General features: G+C 38.3%; 1 protein-coding gene across 1 annotated transcript in view; it reads left to right on the forward strand.

Moving 5' to 3' along the window:
• Nucleotides 1–18,597, forward strand: part of LOC119420879 (neurobeachin) — a 167,688-nt gene that overhangs the window by 69,646 nt on the left and 79,445 nt on the right. The window contains exons 9-13 of the mRNA XM_037688300.1: nucleotides 4,009–4,206; nucleotides 5,554–5,687; nucleotides 6,345–6,453; nucleotides 8,450–8,602; nucleotides 11,458–11,626. Of these exons, the coding sequence (XP_037544228.1) occupies nucleotides 4,009–4,206; nucleotides 5,554–5,687; nucleotides 6,345–6,453; nucleotides 8,450–8,602; nucleotides 11,458–11,626 (763 nt within the window). The remainder of the gene's footprint in view (nucleotides 1–4,008; nucleotides 4,207–5,553; nucleotides 5,688–6,344; nucleotides 6,454–8,449; nucleotides 8,603–11,457; nucleotides 11,627–18,597) is intronic.

The following is an 18,597-nucleotide window of genomic DNA, read 5'->3' on the forward strand; positions in this document are numbered from 1 at the left end:
CAAATGAAGAGATTTATTTTAAACAAAAAACACTTAGATTAAAAATTTTAAAAATTTGTTTAAATTTTATACTTTTATTTCAGATTAAGATAACACTAAAAGGTTCCTTAGTTGTTGTTTTTTTTTTGTGTGGAAAAACATGTATATCTATAAAGTATTTTTAAGCAGTTAAGAGATGTTCAATTGTCACAAAGGTAATGGGGCTTTAGGGATTAAATGTAATTATAAAGGTATTATTTATTATTACAGTCGAACCATTTGATTTAGTGACCAGCTGTCCGTTTAGAGCGTAAAGTTGATTTTAGACTTTTGTCCTTTGCTCTCCAAAGGGTGTGGAGACACAGAGAAGCGGTCCGATGTGAATGTATGCGCATGTGCACGTTTGTGCATGTCTGTGCACTATCACTGAAGACCAGCTCTGTATCTGCAGCTGTCAGCTGTTAGAAAGGCAGAAATTGTCACTTACGTTCTTCTGTGTGTGTATGTACGACACATATGTCTTTAATCCCAACTGAGGAAAACTTCACATATGTAAAAAAACAAAACAAACAAAAAAAAACGCATTCTCTTCCTCTCTACATTCTTCTCCCACGGCTTGCCAAAAGCCTGTGCACAAAGTTTAAAGCTCAGCAAAGCTCGTTCACACTTCCACCTACCTGCCTCCTGAATTCAACATGGTAACATAAACACAGGCTCATATCAGTCCCACAACTGCACATTTTTAATGAGTGTGGCACTGCAGATAGGCTTACTTTGCAAAATAAAAATTATGCTTCTTAATAAGTGTATTAATTTTAAATTCAGGCTATTCAGTATTTTTGTAAGTGCAGAGGGCCCTCAAACCTTCAACTAAATGTAAGAGCAATTTGTTTATATTTGTGTTTGATTACCCCTGCACATAGTAGCTACAGTTTTTAAACAGATATACTTTTTAACACAGCTTTTTAATAAAAAAATAATTTTTTTTACTACAGGGCGTGTAAATCACTTGGGTATCATCAGTAAATATGAACCGAGGTGTATGTAATTGTTGTGTGTAGGTGTCTGAGTCAGATGCTGTTTGTTTGTACAGGTTAGCCTAGATTATGAGAAGGATTCTGTGCTGCTTTTAATGCATCTCAAGGCACAAGTCTTCAGCTCGACCTCACATGAAAGGTTTAGAGCGAGACCAGCCTGCAGGTCTCTGAGCGGCCTTGGGTTTTCCTGTGCAGTCAAGCTGAGCAAGGCAGCTGGGGAGTGAGGTTGGGGGTGGGAGGGGGGATGCCTGGAGTACCTGCTGCAAAGGGTAGCAGAGCAACTCGCAAGCTTTTTTATCTACAGGGCTTCATACGTGTTGCAGCAGCAGTACCGCCGCAGGACTTGTGAACTTCGAGGCCTGTGCAGACAGATATAGACATAAATGCACAAAGTGCAACCTGCCTTTCTAACCATTTGTGAGCATAAATGAACAGGAGATATCTGCAGTGCAAGTAAAAGTAACAGACTAACATTTTGTTGGACCAGCTTTAGCTTTGATTACAGTACAAGTTTGCAGTATACTTAGATAAGCTTTAGCAATGACAAAGCTCTTATTTTATCTCAGATTTGAAGACATATTTTGCCAGGAGCTTCCATTGATGATGGGACAATTAAATTAATATCTAAAGTACGGTATTCTCTGGTCCATTTTGAGGGATTATAAATTTTGCAATGACCATTCAATTAATGAAAATAAAGTCTGTTTCTGGGACCATAGATTATCAAATGATAATCATACACACTCTTCATCCGTATATATTTTAAAAAATAATAATTTTATACCTCTCTTTAAACTGTTGCACATTTTTACTTCACAAATGGAAATACAAAATATTTTACGAGGTGTATGAGCAGTCCTTGATTTATTCAACTGTTCGCCTAATTGATACCCTCTTCCTTTCAGTGATTTTTTTTATTTTTATATTACCTGGTAATAATTTGTTTTTTGCTGTTTGTACATACTTCATTGACACTGATACCTTCACAAATTATGAGTATACAAAATAAACAACTTGGGATCCAATACTTACCCCTGGGGGATGCCACAAATAATGTCCAAACATATATAACTATCACACATCTTCAAAAACTACAAAGTACTTACAGTTACAACTTTCTAGTTTATTCATTGAAATGTTGTGATTTATATTGTCAAATGCTTTCTTCTGATCCAAAAATATTCCAACTGTGTACTGGTTTTGGTCTGTTAAGTTAGTAATTTCTTAAATTCAGTCTATTTGTGCAAGTTCAGTTGACTGGTTAGCTCTGAGTCCGTACTGACCCTCTGTGATTAATTTATGTTTATCAATTAATTTATCCAACCGGTTATAAAATAGTTTTTCTAGTATTTTGGAAAACTGAGGTAATAATGAGACGGGTCTATAGTTTGTGAAGAGGTGTTTGTTCCCAGTTTTAAACAGAGCTGCAACTTTTGCTATTTTCACTTTTGCAATGGTAAGTTCCTACTTAAGTCATTAGTTAAATTAAGATAGTATTTCTTTGTAACAGATAGATAAATATATCACAAAACATGTAAAAAAAAAAATAATATCACAGTCACAGCATGTCAGTAAAGGAAAGCTTATTACCTTTCATGCCACAGTTTTAAACTAAAATCATCTTTTGCTAAGGAGGAAGAAAATTATTACTAATTTGGTCAAACTTTCTAAGGATGCTATGCGCACTCATGTAATGTTGCAAAACCTTGTGAGATGTTAAAATGTACTCAGGATGACTGTCAGCAAGAGTTGCACTCAGATCCAAAAAATCTGACCCGACCAGGGCCCCAGCCAGTAACCATAATTTCCGAACTTCACCTGATCCGACGAATTAACAGTAATTACAAGTCCGAACCCGAAAAAACCCCCCCAAAACAGACATTTTTAATTAAGCTTTAACTGCTTATACTACCGACTGTTATTAACGGTCGGCGGACGAGCGCGGCTGAGTAAAGGGGCATAAGATCGGAGCTGAGGAGCTCTCAAAGCGCATTAAATGCTTCCCTTGCTTCTGCCTGCATTGAACCCTGCTCTGACATGTCGGATATTTTGGGATCTCACCTGTTTGGGTCATGGACCATGTGCGTCCGCTGAGTGCCGCAGCTGAATGAACGTTCATTTGGGCTGATGGTTCGCTGGCAGTAGTCCATCTGAAGCTTAACTGAACTTTTTACCTCTTTCAAGGCCGGTCAACGCACGGTCAAATGGCCACGTGCAGCAGGTGATTGTATGGCAAGCCATGTTGGCATATAATTGGATCGTTGGCTGCGCGCATCCGCTGACACAATCAAAAGCCTGACACTAACCCGGCCCATAAATTAAGCACATTATTATGGCCCTGTCTGAATCCAGGTTGGGCGGGGCCGGGTTCCGGGTTCGGGTTAGAAATGACAGCTCTACTGTCAGCTATTGTTACCACACCAAATTTTACCTGATGTCATTAAAAAGTGGACAGAGTTGGAGCCATTTTTGTGTTTCCTAAGGTCAGCTGGTTGTGGTAGCCATTTTGAATTGGGCTGACTCCAAAAGTTAATCAGTTGTCAAAATACACTTCATTCTCATTCACTGGTTAATGAGATATTTTGCTAACACGAAACAAATCAACACATACACGAGCAAAACATTATTGCCATTTGTTTTTGGCGATGGGCCATTGATAAAAAAAAAAGTGATAATATAATGTGTAAAACTTCATTTTGATGTCCACCGTTTTATCATTTTGTTCACAGATTACAAAGTGATGATCTCTGAGTGCTTCTCTCCCACATATCTATTCCCCTCCCCTCTCCGTAGCTTCTTTCGGCCTAATTGAATTAGTGCCCGGGTTAGCGCTGTGTTCATTAAGATAATGCTGTGTTGTTTACACGCGGTTCCTGCTGCAATTACAGACTCCATTTTTAGTGTTGAACCTTTACACGCAGAAACGGACAACTCATTTGTCTCGTTGATCTCAGGTTTTTGACTTTTCTCCCTGATCCGTCTGTTTTTGCAGAGCACTTTTAAGTTCAAGTCAGAGAGCGATATCCACCTGGCTGAGCACCACAAGCAGGTGTTGTACGACGGCAAGCTGGCCAGCTCCATCTCCTTCACCTACAACGCCAAGGCGACGGACGCCCAGCTCTGCTTGGAGTCGTCGCCCAGGGAAAACCCATCCATCTTTGTGCACTCGCCACATGCACTCATGCTACAGGTCAGTCTGCTGTAACTCCTCTCAGCCCGTGTTCATCACTCGCCTTGAAATGGGCGCCTACGTCTTTTGATTTGTTCAGCAATGCAAGAATGAGCGATTGAAGTGAAATGAGCACACTTGTCAGGTTGATTGCAGGCTGACTCACTCCCACCTCACGCGTTTGTGAATAATCTGTAGTATTTGAAATGCTTGGAGTGCTGCAGATAAGTGGTCTTCCACAAAAAGACACATAAGAGATTAAAAATAGGAAAAACAAAATGCATGAAAGACCCTTTGTATCCTGTCTTAACATATTGAAAAGCTTTCCAGTGTTCTTGTTAGCTTGCGCCGCACTCTGAATATTTGTTGTTTTTAAACTTAATATTTAATAATTTCCTCCCAATTCAAAACGAATAATGCATCAGCCATTCAAGTAATAATTATTGTCATTTAAAATATGGAGTGAGTCACGTTGTGATCTGAATATTTAGTTGGACTTTCAGTGAAGCTGTGAGTTCAGACAGAAGAACAGCTTATTGTCATTTGAATTAAAAAATAAAGTTTTGATAATTTAAAATAACTATTATCTATATATTCTGTATTTTTTAATGTCTGCCTTTCATGGTTGGAGCGAGCATTAAACAGATTGTGTCTGTGTGCTTAAATATCTGTTAGCAAAATATCTGATGGAGCAGTAGATGGATTTGAATAAAACTCTGAGCAAATAATCAACAACCGATTCACTTTTGGAGTCAACTTAATTTGAGATGACCACCACAGCTCGTTTTAAAAAAAAGACTGAGCAAAAGTTTATTGTGGTAGTAGCAGAGACTGATACCCAACATTTTCTGTATGCTTACATTTTGTGAAAAATTGATGTTTACAATTTTATTAACACTCAATACAAACAGTAATTTAATTTAGTTATTCTTTGGCGATGTATTTTTTCCTAATGTGATACGTTTATTTATTAGTTTATATGTATAACTTTTAAAAAAAACATTTTGGTCATCCAGCTACTTGCATTTGTTAAAAATGATATGCCTCAATAAAAAATAAAAAATCACTATCTTGAAAGTACTAAAGATTATAGAAATATTGTAAACTTCTCTAAATTAAATGACGAATACTTCACAACCTCTCACACTGACTTAATGTACAAACAGGAAGTAGAATTATCACCTTTTTGACGGAGCCACAAAAAACTGAAAATGCAAAAACTTCATAAAAGTAAAATTTCTTGGAGTACAATTCATCCAAACTGGAGGAATGTCTTTTACTTTGCAACTTCATTGATGACTGCTTTCTTCTTTAGTGCTTTATTATTTACTTTTTTATCAAAACTAACAGACGATTGTCATCCTACAGGATGTGAAGGCCATCGTTACCCACTCCATCCACAGTGCTATCCACTCTATAGGAGGCATCCAGGTCCTGTTCCCACTCTTCGCCCAGCTGGACTACAAACAGCTCAATGATAGCAGCGTGGACACAACCGTCTGGTCAGTGACCGACAAGGAAACTAAAATAAATGTGTGAAAAAGGTGAAAGGTCGGTTTGGAGTCGTTGCTTCAGCTGTTTTATGGAAAAGAGCAACTTGAGAAAACAAAAAAGTCTATGAGTGACTTTAATTAAATACAGTATATGTTTATGTGCTGTGAGAGACATTTATCTTCACATCAAAGACCAACATTCGACAAACCTGCTGTGAGACGCTTAATATTAAAGGAAGAAATGTGAGGGTGAAAGTACACGGAGAAATAGTTTTCCCTGCAGTGAACTGCAATTTATTTACTTATTTATTTACAAAGTATCTGTTCTCCTCCAGCTATGAGATCATCCGATACCGGTACATCACATGAGGCTTAATGCAGTTACTTATCAGGCAGCATCTCCACATCATGTCAACTGCAGACAGATTATTTATGAAATCTCATCAGGAGGATGAAGATAAGAAAATGCAGCTGCGCATTAAAAATAAATGACGAGGAAGGTGAACGTGGGCGTCGAGAGTTGTGAAGAGACTGGTGGCGCAAGTTTCCATCGCCTCCTTAGTCGCATGCTGCAGTAATAATAATTTTTAAAAGTACCGGTATGCCAAAATTCAACAATGATTTTCACGTTAGTGAAATGTGGGCGTACAATTTTGTTTGTTGCAGTGCTACTCTGTTGGCGTTCCTGGTGGAGCTGCTGAAGAGCTCGGTGGCCATGCAGGAGCAAATGCTGGGAGGGAAAGGCTTTCTGGTGATTGGATACCTGCTGGAGAAGGTCAGTGAAGAGACCTGCAGAATGAAGAGCTGATCTGTTAGTTGCTGGGTAGATTAGGAGACCTGCTGTATTTATTTATTTTATTTTTTCTATCACTTGCTCTTATCAAGGCTTTTAAGGCCTCAAGTTTTATAATGTTCCTCTCACTATTATTATGTTTTCAATACTGGTTATTTGTCAGGGCTAAAAACAAACTTGTTTATTCAAGTTATCCTTATTATTATGTTTTAGTTAAAAATGAGTGAATTTAGCATCAACTTTCCAACACAGTTCAAATGGATTCCAAACATGAAAAGCTCTTAAAGTGCATTGATTACAGGAGTAATGAAGTTTTTCTTTTTGTACCTTGTGATGAAGGTGAATTGTCAGCAAAAAAGATGTTCATGGGGTTTTGGCTTGATTTTATCTGCTGTGGAAAGAAAGATGTGCAAAAACTAAAATTTGGAATAAAAATTAACGCTTGATTAATTTGAATGTTACAATGAAAAAGCCAGGTGGAAAAAGGAATTAGAGGGATAGTCTGCTGATTTTTTTGAAGTGATACTTTGTCAAATAGTTTCCAGTAGTTTGTATTTTCAGTTTCGACTTCAGTCATAGAGCATAAATTATGAAGAAAAGGACAAGTCTTCGTCCAGGCTCGACTAATGGCTAGTCAAACATGGACTATTTTTATTTATTTATTATCATTTTTCAAGTTTATAAAACAACTCTTTCTCACAAAAAGCTGTAACAGTGTGAAAGAACGCTGTTTTAGCCAAAGTTAAGCTTTTACACTTTTGCCTGAAACCGTTTCAGTTTGTTACTACAGTAGTCCCTCATTTATCGCAGGGGTTACGTTCCAGACCCGCCCCCTTCAGTAAATGAAAATCCACGAAGTAGTGACGGTATATTTATTTTAGTATTTATATATATTTTACAGCTTTAGAAACCCTTCCCACACTTGCAATGTTCTAAACTCTAAAACCTATGTGATTTTAACAACATATGTAGCTACTAAATTTTACTTACCAGCGCGTCTCCATTCGTAAATCCTCGTGGGCCGGCTGCCAGATCTCAGATTCACCAACAGGTCTGGAAGTCTGGTTCTGCTTCTGTTCGGTGGGTTCCATGCAGCTCTCTGCATCCACTGGGCGCCCAAGTCACTGTAATAAGCACCAAACTTTTTCTGATCAGATCAAAACTTTCCCTCTAATATTTCAGCAAAAAGTAACTAGGCTTCTGGGCAGGGCCTTGCTGGCTTCTGGGAAATGTAGTTGTTATGAGCAGAGATACAGTATAGGCTTATTGAGAGAAAACTACAAAATGGCAGCGCTTGTCCGAAGTATTTTATTTTTCGTTAACTTTTTACTGTACAGTATCCCGTACTGCCCCAATCACATGAGTAGTGTTAAAGTTGATAATCACGTGTCTTGTACAAATGTTTTTTGTGTCAATCTTACTTTGAAAAACGCGAGAGAGCAATCCATGAAAGTCGAACCGTGAAGTAGCAAGGGACTACTGTATCGTCTAAACTGAACAATATTTATGCTGCTACGCTAATGTGTGCATGCTGAGCGTAGTTTAATATTAGCTAATTCTTTCTCACTGGTTCATTGCTTTTAGGAAAGAGTCGTTTTATAGCCCTGAAAAACAAACAGATAAAAAGCAGACATTTGTTTGGCTAACCATTAGCCTCGTCTGGACACAAACTTTTGCCCCTTTTTATTTTTTTATATATATTCTGTGCTCTGTGACTAATATTATGGCTGTTAAGGTACATTTAAAATATCAGAAATGTGTTCAACGTTGCATCCATCAGTGTATTCAGTAATATATCAGTTATGGTAATGTTCAATGTTTCCAAGCTGTATTCTTAACATTAGGGATGTAATTATCCTGTTTCTGTGGAAAGCTAAAGTTTTTTTTTTTTAACTGAAGATCTTGTTTTTGTTAAAAATAAACAGGATTTATGTGACTATCCTGTCAGTTTACAGTTTATTTGTGCTACTCTGTGCAGTCATCACGAGTTCACATCACCAGAGCGGTCCTTGAACAGTTCCTGTCGTTTGCAAAGTATCTGGATGGTTTACCTCACGGCGCGCCGCTTCTCAAACAGCTCTGTGACCATGTCCTCTTTAACGCTGCTATCTGGATACACACTCCTGCCAAGGTCTGTTTATTTTTATGCATTTCCTTCAAAAACGTGTAATTCTTGTCCCTCTGCACCAAAAATAAAATTGTGAGCTGCAGACATCTTATTTTTCTACTATAGCTTCCAAGACATTTTGACTGAATTCCTATTTGAAGATAAGTAAACAAATAGGAAGGCAGGACTGACATCTCAGTAGCCATTACCCTTTACAGTAATTTAATAAATGAGGTTGGAAGACATGCAGGGAGGGAAAAAGACAAAACATACAAGAGATGGAAACAAAAAGACGAAGTGACATTTGAAAAGAGCCCAGAAGGAAAGCGAGAGAGCAATGTGCAGCTTCTCTTGCTCTTCTCACTCTGAAGTGGATGTGAGTGTTTGTGGCATTCCCGCAGGGCCCGTCAGTTCTTGCCTCCACAGTGTTCAAAACTTCCCGACTTCCTGTCATCCCGCCTCTGACCCTAAGAGGTGATCGGGGCACAGCAACATCTCTCTGCAGCGAGTCAAAAAGCTGGATTAAAAAGGAAACAGTTGATTTGATTCTGGAGTCACTATTTGACGTTGTTAAAAACAGTAATATTGTATACAGTAGTCTCTTGTTTATCATGGGGGTTATGTTCCTGACACCCCTACACACACAATAAGCGAAAATCCACGAAGTAGGGGCGTTATTTTTTTTTATTTTTTTTATTTTTTTTAAGGCGTTATAAACCCTTCCCACGCTCTTGCAATGTTCTAAACTCTTAAACCTATGTAATTTTAACAACATATGTATATGTACTGCACAGTAGCAACTAAACTTTATTCACCAGCTCTGCAGAACAGCAGCTCGGTTCCAGCTCAACTCTGTTCCATTTCGGCAGACCTACCATACCCTGCCGGACTTGCCCTGCTGGTTCTTGTCAGCTCTCTGCAGCCCTTGAGCACTAAAATGCTTTTGGACCAAAGCCGGACATTCAGATGGCCAGCACGGGACCACACAGTGTTCAAGATTGAGTCCAAATCCTCCAGGCGGTACCTTCCTGCTCGGAAGGCCTCGTTTGCCAGTGGGCAGCACTCAGATACACCAAGGAGTCTGGAGGTCCGGTTCTGGTCCAGTTCCCAGTCGATTCCATGCGGCTCTCTGCATCCGCTGGGCCCCCAAGTATGAATAAGAACCGAACTTTTCAGATCGGATCAAAACTTTCCCTCCATTTCAGCAGAAGTCAACAGGGCTTCTGGATGGGACACTGTTGACTTCTGGTAAATGTAGTCCTTTCGAGTGGTGATGCAGTATAGGTTTATTGAGAGAAAACTACAAAATGACGTCACCTCTCCCAAGTGTTTTTTCATTAACTTTTTACTGTATCCCGTACTGTCTCAATCACGTAAGTAATATTAAAGTTGACAGTCGTGTGTCGTGTACATTTTTTTTATGTGTGTGTACAATCTTACTTTGAAAAACTGCGAAAGAACGAAACGTTGAACCCCGAAGTAGCGAGAGACTACTGTACATCCTTATAGTTAACACAGTGCATTTAAAAGAAAGCTGGACTAAGTGACTGCCTTTTTTTTAAAATCATTTTTCTGTGTGCGTGTGCAGAAAATAAAAAAGAGTTGCTGGCAACCATGATCACACTTGGGCAGGTTTATAATGAGAACAAGCAGAATAAATGTACTAACCAGCAAAAGACAGAGAGGAAAAATAAACAAACATTTTTATTAGTTTAATCTAACCTCTGTTCCATTCTGCGTCCCACTGAGATTTATTATGTTTTACTTCTGAAGATGATCATCACTTGCACAAATTTAGCCTTGGTCATATTCACAACTTAACTTGAGGAAATCACATCTGAGCTGCATTTCTCACAATACCCCCCCCCCCCCCCTCCCTCCTCACTTTGGGAACAGAGACACACTCCTGGCAAACATTGTCCTTTCAGGGACGGGCAAATGTGTTTCTTTACAACCTGCAGCCAAACTGTTTTGTAACGATCAGAGACTATCAGACTTTTTGTTCTACACTAGAAAAACAGCTCAGTGAGTGAAATGTAATGGAAGTCCTTTAAGTGCTCTCTCTCTGGTCTAGATGAGCTGTGTGATGTGATTTGGTGGGGCCGCGGCCTTGTGTTAATTTCAGCCGCTTAAATAGAGCTACCTCGTTAAGGCTGCTCCTTAGCATAGTGCTCACAGTAATGAGCTCAGAGATTTGTAGGCAGGTTCAACTCAGCGAACGAGTGACTAGAAGGATTGGTTTGAGAAATATTAGAAAGAAGGAAGGAGACAAAAGATGGAAAAAGCAAGTGAGATATGGAACTGCCTCAAATGTCAGGGAGTGTGAGAAGTTGATCAGATAAGGGTTTTACACCCAGAATAATTAGAAATAAATCAAATCATTGATGTTTTGAAGTAAAGTGATAATTTAAACATTTTAAATTGTGGTTCTGCAGAAAGAATATGAATAATTCCTATCTTACCTGTTGCAGATAGCTCTTTGTGTTACCTTTATTAGACATAAAGTTGAATTCTAACTGGACTAATGGGCTATCAGCTAGTCTGAGCGAGGACAAGATGAAACCTACTTTGCTCTTGGTCCTGCTTGGACAAGCTGTTAGCTCATCTATTCTGTCAGATTTAAAGTCTTTTTGCTAAACTGATGCTAAATAAAGTGGATTAGATATTACTGTTCAAAATATTAAAATAAAAGAAGAAAAAACTGAAAAGATTTGAACTATTGTATAAAGTCCCATCTTCAGTTAAACTACATTAGTTTGAACTCCATAAACAACAATTGGTAATTTTTTTCGCCTCAGACATTTTCTATTTGTTCTTCTAGTTCTGTTTTTATGGATGTAGCTATGTGCAATACACAAACCAACTGTGTGTTTATCCAGGTTCAGCTATCCCTCTACACATACTTGTCATCCGAGTTCATCGGCACAGCCACCATATATAACACCATTCGACGTGTCGGCACCGTCCTGCAGCTGATGCACACCCTGAAGTACTACTACTGGGCCATAAACCCTTTGGAGTGCAGTGGGATCACCCCTAAAGGTCTCGGTACGTCCACATTCATGCTATTCTTGATCATATAAAAGTATGTGCACTGTAAGATGAAAGAAAAATATCAATCATTATGAATCCTGTTGGAAACCCCAATTGTTACTTGAAGTGACAGAAATAAATCCTCCTGTTTATAAATGTTCCAAAACTAGTCGGAGGCTGTTGAAACTTAATGAAATCAGAATCAGAATTGGTTTCTGACAAGCTAATTTTGATATTTGAAAGCAGTTTTATTGTTTAAAAATGTTATCGTGAACACATTTACCACTCGTTTGGGAACCGAAGAGACAATTTTGCAAACAAGAGGTTGTTTTTATTCACATTTCAGTTAATGTTAGATAAAAACCCAGAGCTTTCCTTGTAGGATCCTTTTTATTATGTTTTAATTTACCAAACAAGTGAAATTGTCCATGCTCTAGTTGAAGAGTTTTGTTTGGTATTAGTTTTTATTTGCTGCTGTTAGAGGAGTCCTTATCTTGTAGAGTTGTCTCAGTCGACACCTTTTAAACTTGTAATGAGAATGCTCAGTAGGTAATGTTTAGTTACCGTGAAAGGAGCTGGAAGACTTTATTCATTTCCTGAAATCTGCACTAGTCTCTCTCCCAAACCAGCTGTTTTAAAATGGCTACTTCAGGCTAGACCACCTTTTGAAACTTTAAAGGATCAACATGTTCAGAAGGTTTCTGCCTTGTCTGGGCTCAAGTTTTGAGAAATATGTTTTCCTATAATTATTTTACCCTAAATGTAATCAGCCTTAAATTTACAGTACCCTGAGGTATATAAAACAAATATTTGCTTAAAGTATAAAATAAAGTCATAGTATTGTAAAACCTAGTTTTAAAATGAAAACATTTACATACTTATTGAATCTGAATATCTACAGCATGCCAATGTAGCTCTGAATTACTTTACAAACTTAGCGGAACATACTAAAATACTTGCTGAACTACATTAAAAATGCTTTAACAGAGAAATGTTTACTCATTTACTGCTCACAGTGTTCAGTATCAGTATAAGATCTTCCTCCAAAATACTCAGAATATTAAGTTCTAGAAACTCAGAAGGTCTTTTTCACACTATATGTTTTCTGTAAGACCTGCAGCGATGGAGCGAAGCAGACCTCTGATATATGAAAATAAATGGGACTGTTAAAACAACAGTCAGTTCAATAAGTTGTGGTAATGCAAAGAGACAAATCGATACAAGGTGAAATAGAGAGGACTCTGCTACTACTATAATCGAGGAGGATTCTTTCAATTGTAATTTACTTTTTGCAAATGAGGTCATTGATTCGATGCTGGATAAGATGAGAAATAATAATAAATTCAAAACATCAAAACTAAGTAAAGACAAAAGGTAATGCTCTATGTCAGAAATGTTTGCTGCTGCAGAAAACATCACTTACTTACAGATGTTCCTAAAAAAGTTTCTGATCTGATAGAAAAATATTCTCAGTTGTAGACCTCAACAACATTACTGTAGTTTTAAACAGTTGCTTTTTGCTATTTATTAAAAGAAAATCCACCCATGTGGCACAGGAATCTAAATAAAAACCAGAACCACTTCCACAAAAGTCTGGTGAGGATGTCAACGTTAACAATATATCAAGCTATGGCTGAAAAATAGCCTAAAACAACTGTACTTTTTAATCTGTTGACAAAAGTTTACAAGCTTTTCTCGTGATCAAAGTGAAATAGTGATAAAGTCAGAATAAAAAGGAAACAGATGCAACGATAGCTCTGTTGTGGTTTCTTAGACACAAATTGATGGTGGGTAGGCCTGTCACGATAACAAATTTTGCTGTGCCATTAATTTTCTCAGAAATTTTTATGATAAATGATAATATTGTTTGAAATTTAACAATAATTAATTGTCTAATTTTAGAAGAAATGTTGATTTGTTTGGTGAGTAGTACCTTTTTTGACCACCTGATGGCAGTATAACACTGTTTGAACCAAAAGATAGATAGTTGAGCAGCGTGTCCAGTGTTGCCAGGTGTACGATAATTATCGTATTTGTACGACAATTTTGCCCTCTGTATGATGTACGATCAGTAGTCCCAAAAAAGGCCAAATATACGATAATTTGACCATTCCGTGAATGTGTGGTTGTAATCAGTTGCCTGTCGCAACTGTCTGTCTGAATTTTTTTGTGAACCCTGAAGGCATCTGTGTCTGCAAACAGATGCACGATTGGCTGGAAATACCAGCCAATCTTGCTTTTCTAAGTATTACCTACGAGTGACGTGTATGCGTTTGCCTCAGAGCAATGGCCATGATTGGCTGTATAGTCTGCTGCGCCCGCCCCATGAGTGAGGAAAAGAAAAAAGAAAAGAAGAAGAAGAAGCAGAGCCGGTCTGGAAGCGGACCCATCACTACTATAGTGCATTAATAGATTTGTTATTCTGGTTATGACGGATGTATGATAATTCAAAATACGAAAATTTTTATTATTGTTCTAAAAAAGTTAAATCTGGTCCTCTGGACTTTCAAAAAAAACAAAACAAAGCAAAACAACAAAAAATGTAGAAACGTTTCGTCTCTCGTCCGAGAGACTTCTTCAGTCTGAGGTGCTGTTTTCAGCTCAGTCTCTTAAATAGCACCTTCTCAGAGTGGATCAACCAGTTTGCTGCTGACAACCAAAACCAGCTCATGCTCAAGAAGGACCATCAGCCTAACAATGGATCATTAGCACACTGATGGCTGTTTACTGTTCACAGAGGGCTGAGTGATACTAGCAATCACAGCATTGTAAGAGGGGGACCGTTGAACACGTAGGCCTCCACCCCTGTTTAATAATGGACGGTTTCTTTTCACAAAGATAGACTCCTTTACTCCTCTCTCAAACCATCGTTCCTCTCTATCCAGGATGTGAACATCTTCATCCATAGGACCAGATTTAACTTTTTTAGATTTTTCTACCTGGATTATTGAGCATGCATCAGGATATTTTATTATTGTTATTATTATTATTATATTATTATTTAATAATAATTTTGTCTCTAGTACGATAATCCTACATGTCTAACCTGGCAACACTGAGCGTGTCTCTTTAAGAAAAATGGGAGGGAGGGCCCTTGACGTGACATGGGCTGACATAGTGACATGGCGAACGCTCGGTGGTTTGAACTCTTTAGCATAGCATTTTTCACACAAAGCTTGTAATAAAAAAAATTCGTAAACAAGTTCTCAGCATCTTTTTGCAGAGAAAAACAACTTTTTACACAAAGGCACGGGTTTCAACCGTGAATTTTGGAGCTTTGACAAGACAGAGGTTTATTCCAGAGGTTGGCCTGTTAGCTTAGCTTCTCAGCTTAGCTGCTTATAACGATCCAAAAACGTGATTTTGGATGGTTAAAACAGATTTTAAAGAGAAAGGGAGATGTCAGTGAAGAGCACAGGAGTTGAGCCTTTTGTCATCTAGTGTCTTCAGTAGAAAGAGAGAGACACACGAAGAAACGATAAATCCGGTAAATGAAAATGAGGTTGATAGTTTTCATTTATCATGCTATTAATTGATTTATTGTTTATCGTGACAAGCCTAATGGCGGGTATGTACAAAATGTTCTGTTACGCCATTTCTTGTTAAAAAAGCTTTGCATTTCAAGTCTACCTGTACACACAAAACAGTTTTTAAGTTTTGAAAGTGTCAAGGTTTTCACTTTGGAAACTATATATTTTTGTGAGAGGTGGGAGTGCAGCAGAAGAAAGTTTAGAAAGTATTTGTTTATGTGAACAGGGCCATAGTCCTTATTTTAATGTGAAGAAGAATTTTTTTTTTTCCTGAGTTTACCTGGTTCCCTGCTGTGGGGACACATAGAGTTGTCCAACAGGGTGGAACTGATTTTATCTTTTTGCTACTTCACCAGCAGAATTACACACAAGCTGTAAGTCTGCATCTAAAGGTTGCTTAAAGTAGTGGTCTTCTCCTGACAACTTCCCTCTGAAGGTTTTTGTAGATGACAAACCAGCAAAAGACATTCAGTCTAGATAGAGAAGACATTTTCAGAAACATCCATCCATTATCTTTACCCGCTTCTCCCTTTATGGGTTGCTGGAGTCACTGGTGTCCATGTCCAGCTATTACTGTGTGAGAGGTGGGGGACACCCTGGACAGGTCTCCAGTCCATCACAGGGTCACAAAGAGATGAACAATCATTCACTCTCTCACTCACACCTAGGGACAATTTAGAGTTACCAGTCAGCCTAACGTGCTTGTTTTTGGTCTGTGGGAGGAAACCGGAGTACCCGAAGAAAACCTACACATGCACAGAGAGAACATGCAAACTCCACCCAGAAAGACCCCCAGCCAGGGTTTGATCCGACGGCCTGCTTGCTGAGAGGCAACAGCTCTACCAACTGAGCCACCGTGCTGCCATTTTCTGAAACAATCTGAATTATTTTTGTGTGGAAAGAATATTTTTTGTGATCCTTCAGAAAGCAAAATGGGCACATAAAGTCTATGTATAGAAATGTTCTATACCAATTAAATCCCATCCTTCCATCCATTGTAAAACCATATTTGCCGTTTTAAGATATATTTAAAACAAACAATCGTTCATATTTAAATCGGGGCCAACACAGCTGTTGTTGCCAAGAACCAGAGCGTCAGAAGTTCAGAGTACGCTCTTGCTTTAATCAGCCTCTTCTTTTGCCCTCGACCTGCGGCATCCCACGTTGCCGTGGCAACAGACAAATTTGATGGGCAGATCCGAGGGAGCTTTTGGAATTTCTAATCAAGTGACTGTCTGGCTTCTTTTCTGTTTGGCGATATTGCCGTTTGACTGCTGGGACTCGAAACCATAAAGAAGCACTGATAACAGCAGCACAGCAATTAGCCTCAGACACATACTTTCTGCCATTCAGAGCTGAAAGCTGTTCAGTGTGGTTTGACAGGCTGCATGTGCGTACACTTGACTGTATGGAGGAGTGTGATATGCACTAATTTACATAGTAATAGGAAGGTGTTTTGATCTTGGGCTTTGTGGACAAGAATGTATTCATCGTGGCGTCAGTCTGAGGGAACAAGGTTGATTCTGAGGTACAGACTTAGTTTGGTTGTACTACAGTATTTTTCTCCCTTACTCTGGCTTTGCATGTAGTTAAAAAAATACATAATTCATTCGAGATTTTAATGCACTCGGCAAATAATTCACAAAATTTTATTTAAATTTGTTGAGAAATGTAAATTACTCTCAGGACTGGAAAACGGAAGAGCGAGCTGCAATTATAAATAACGCTGGAATATTTTGCACTCGCGTGGCTGCAAGTAAATAAAGCAAATAAATCAATGAATATGTTAAATATATTTTGTTTAGTTCAAGAATAATGTTGCCAAAACAATCACGCACATTTAAACTTATTTGTTTATTTTTCTCTATTTCTTTGATGAATATCAAAGTTCATGCTAAATAATCCAGGTAGAAAATCTAACAAAGTTCAGTCCGGTCATCTGGACGATTTATTTTTTGTTGAGACGTTTCGTCCTTCATCCAAAGGACTTCATCAGTCCGAAGAGCCACAAACAAACTAAACAGCAAGCAGCAAACCCACAAAGTGGACCAACAAATTTACCAGCAAACTGATTGTTCCACTATGAGGGTTTGCTCATGAGACTCAGTTTGTTTGTGGCTCCTCGGACTGATGAAGTCCTTTGGATGAAGGACTAAACATCTCAACAAACAAGAAACTGTCCAGATGACCTGACTGAACTTTTTTGTATTTCATGAATAGTTTTTATGTTTACCGTCTGCAGACGAGTGATAAAAGGTGATAATGTTTTACCTGTGTTTGTATGTGTGCGTTTATTTGTCTGGAGTGTTAGCAAAATATCTGATGAAAGATCAAAGTATTTACTGAACATAACATGTAGGGCTGATTACCAGTAGGAGTCAACGCCATTTAAGATGGCCACCTCAGCTAATCAAAACAAAAACAGCCATGATTCAATAAATACAACTTGAAATGAGTATAAATACTGATCTCAGTTTGGTGTAGTAGTACCTGAGAGTCGTTCTCAACACATACTCTGAGCTCCATGACGACTCGGGGCTTTGCGTCCTAAAACATGAAATCATAAAAATTAAATGTGGAGAGACTTCTGTTTAATTTACAGCTTACATTTTATTTATTAATGTACAAAGACGTTAAAAGATAAAGATAAGTATCAGAATAACTTTTTCATGTTTATTAAAAATCAAAGCTCTTGTTAAATTTAATGCGATAAGGCAGTAGAAGAAGAGTATATTTACCACCGTATTGCATCACCTTCTTCGCTAGCACTCTGTTAGCCGTCAGGAGACCAGATCTTTTCAAAGTGAAGTATTTTCGGCTTCGTGCTTGATAGAAGATTCTTTCACCTTCTAAAGGAAACAGCTGCCCAAGACTTGTGCCCTGATGTCCACATCATCATCGACGCTGGTTTCAACTGTGCCACCATGACGAGTAGCTTTTGTATTTTCCGAACAGAATTCCAGTGTTTGATCCATCAAAATAAGTGATGCTTTTCCTCTCATCTTAGTTCACTTTAAACAAGCCGAGGCCCAGAAAATTTTGTGGTACTAGCTTGCATTTAAGGACCTTTCTGTGAATGGTTTTCACAAGAGTTTCTGCGCAAAGATTTCCACCCTAGAATAATCCGTTTTAAATGCAAAGCTGCCTGAGGGCCCGAGGATCACTGCCACTCACCGCTGGTTTTTCACATCGGCCTTTGTGGAGAGATTTCTGCAGCTTCTCTGAATCCTTTAAAGGTTCTAAGTACCACAGATGATGAAACCTTGTTGTGCTGTTAGACCAGACTGTCTTTCACAAAGCAGCAAAAACCCTCCCAGTTTGTATTTTGAGACACTCGGACTCTGAGGTGCTCTTTTCATCCAAAGTCTTAAGACATGAAAACGTACCTAATAAGTTGTGAAATGTTGCAACAGGAACAAATTGAATATAAAAAAACAATTTTAGTATATCATAAAG

This window comes from Nematolebias whitei, chromosome 14 (assembly GCF_014905685.2).
Source record: "Nematolebias whitei isolate Nwh7 chromosome 14, NemWhi1, whole genome shotgun sequence".
NCBI classification, from domain to species: Eukaryota; Metazoa; Chordata; class Actinopteri; order Cyprinodontiformes; family Rivulidae; genus Nematolebias; species Nematolebias whitei.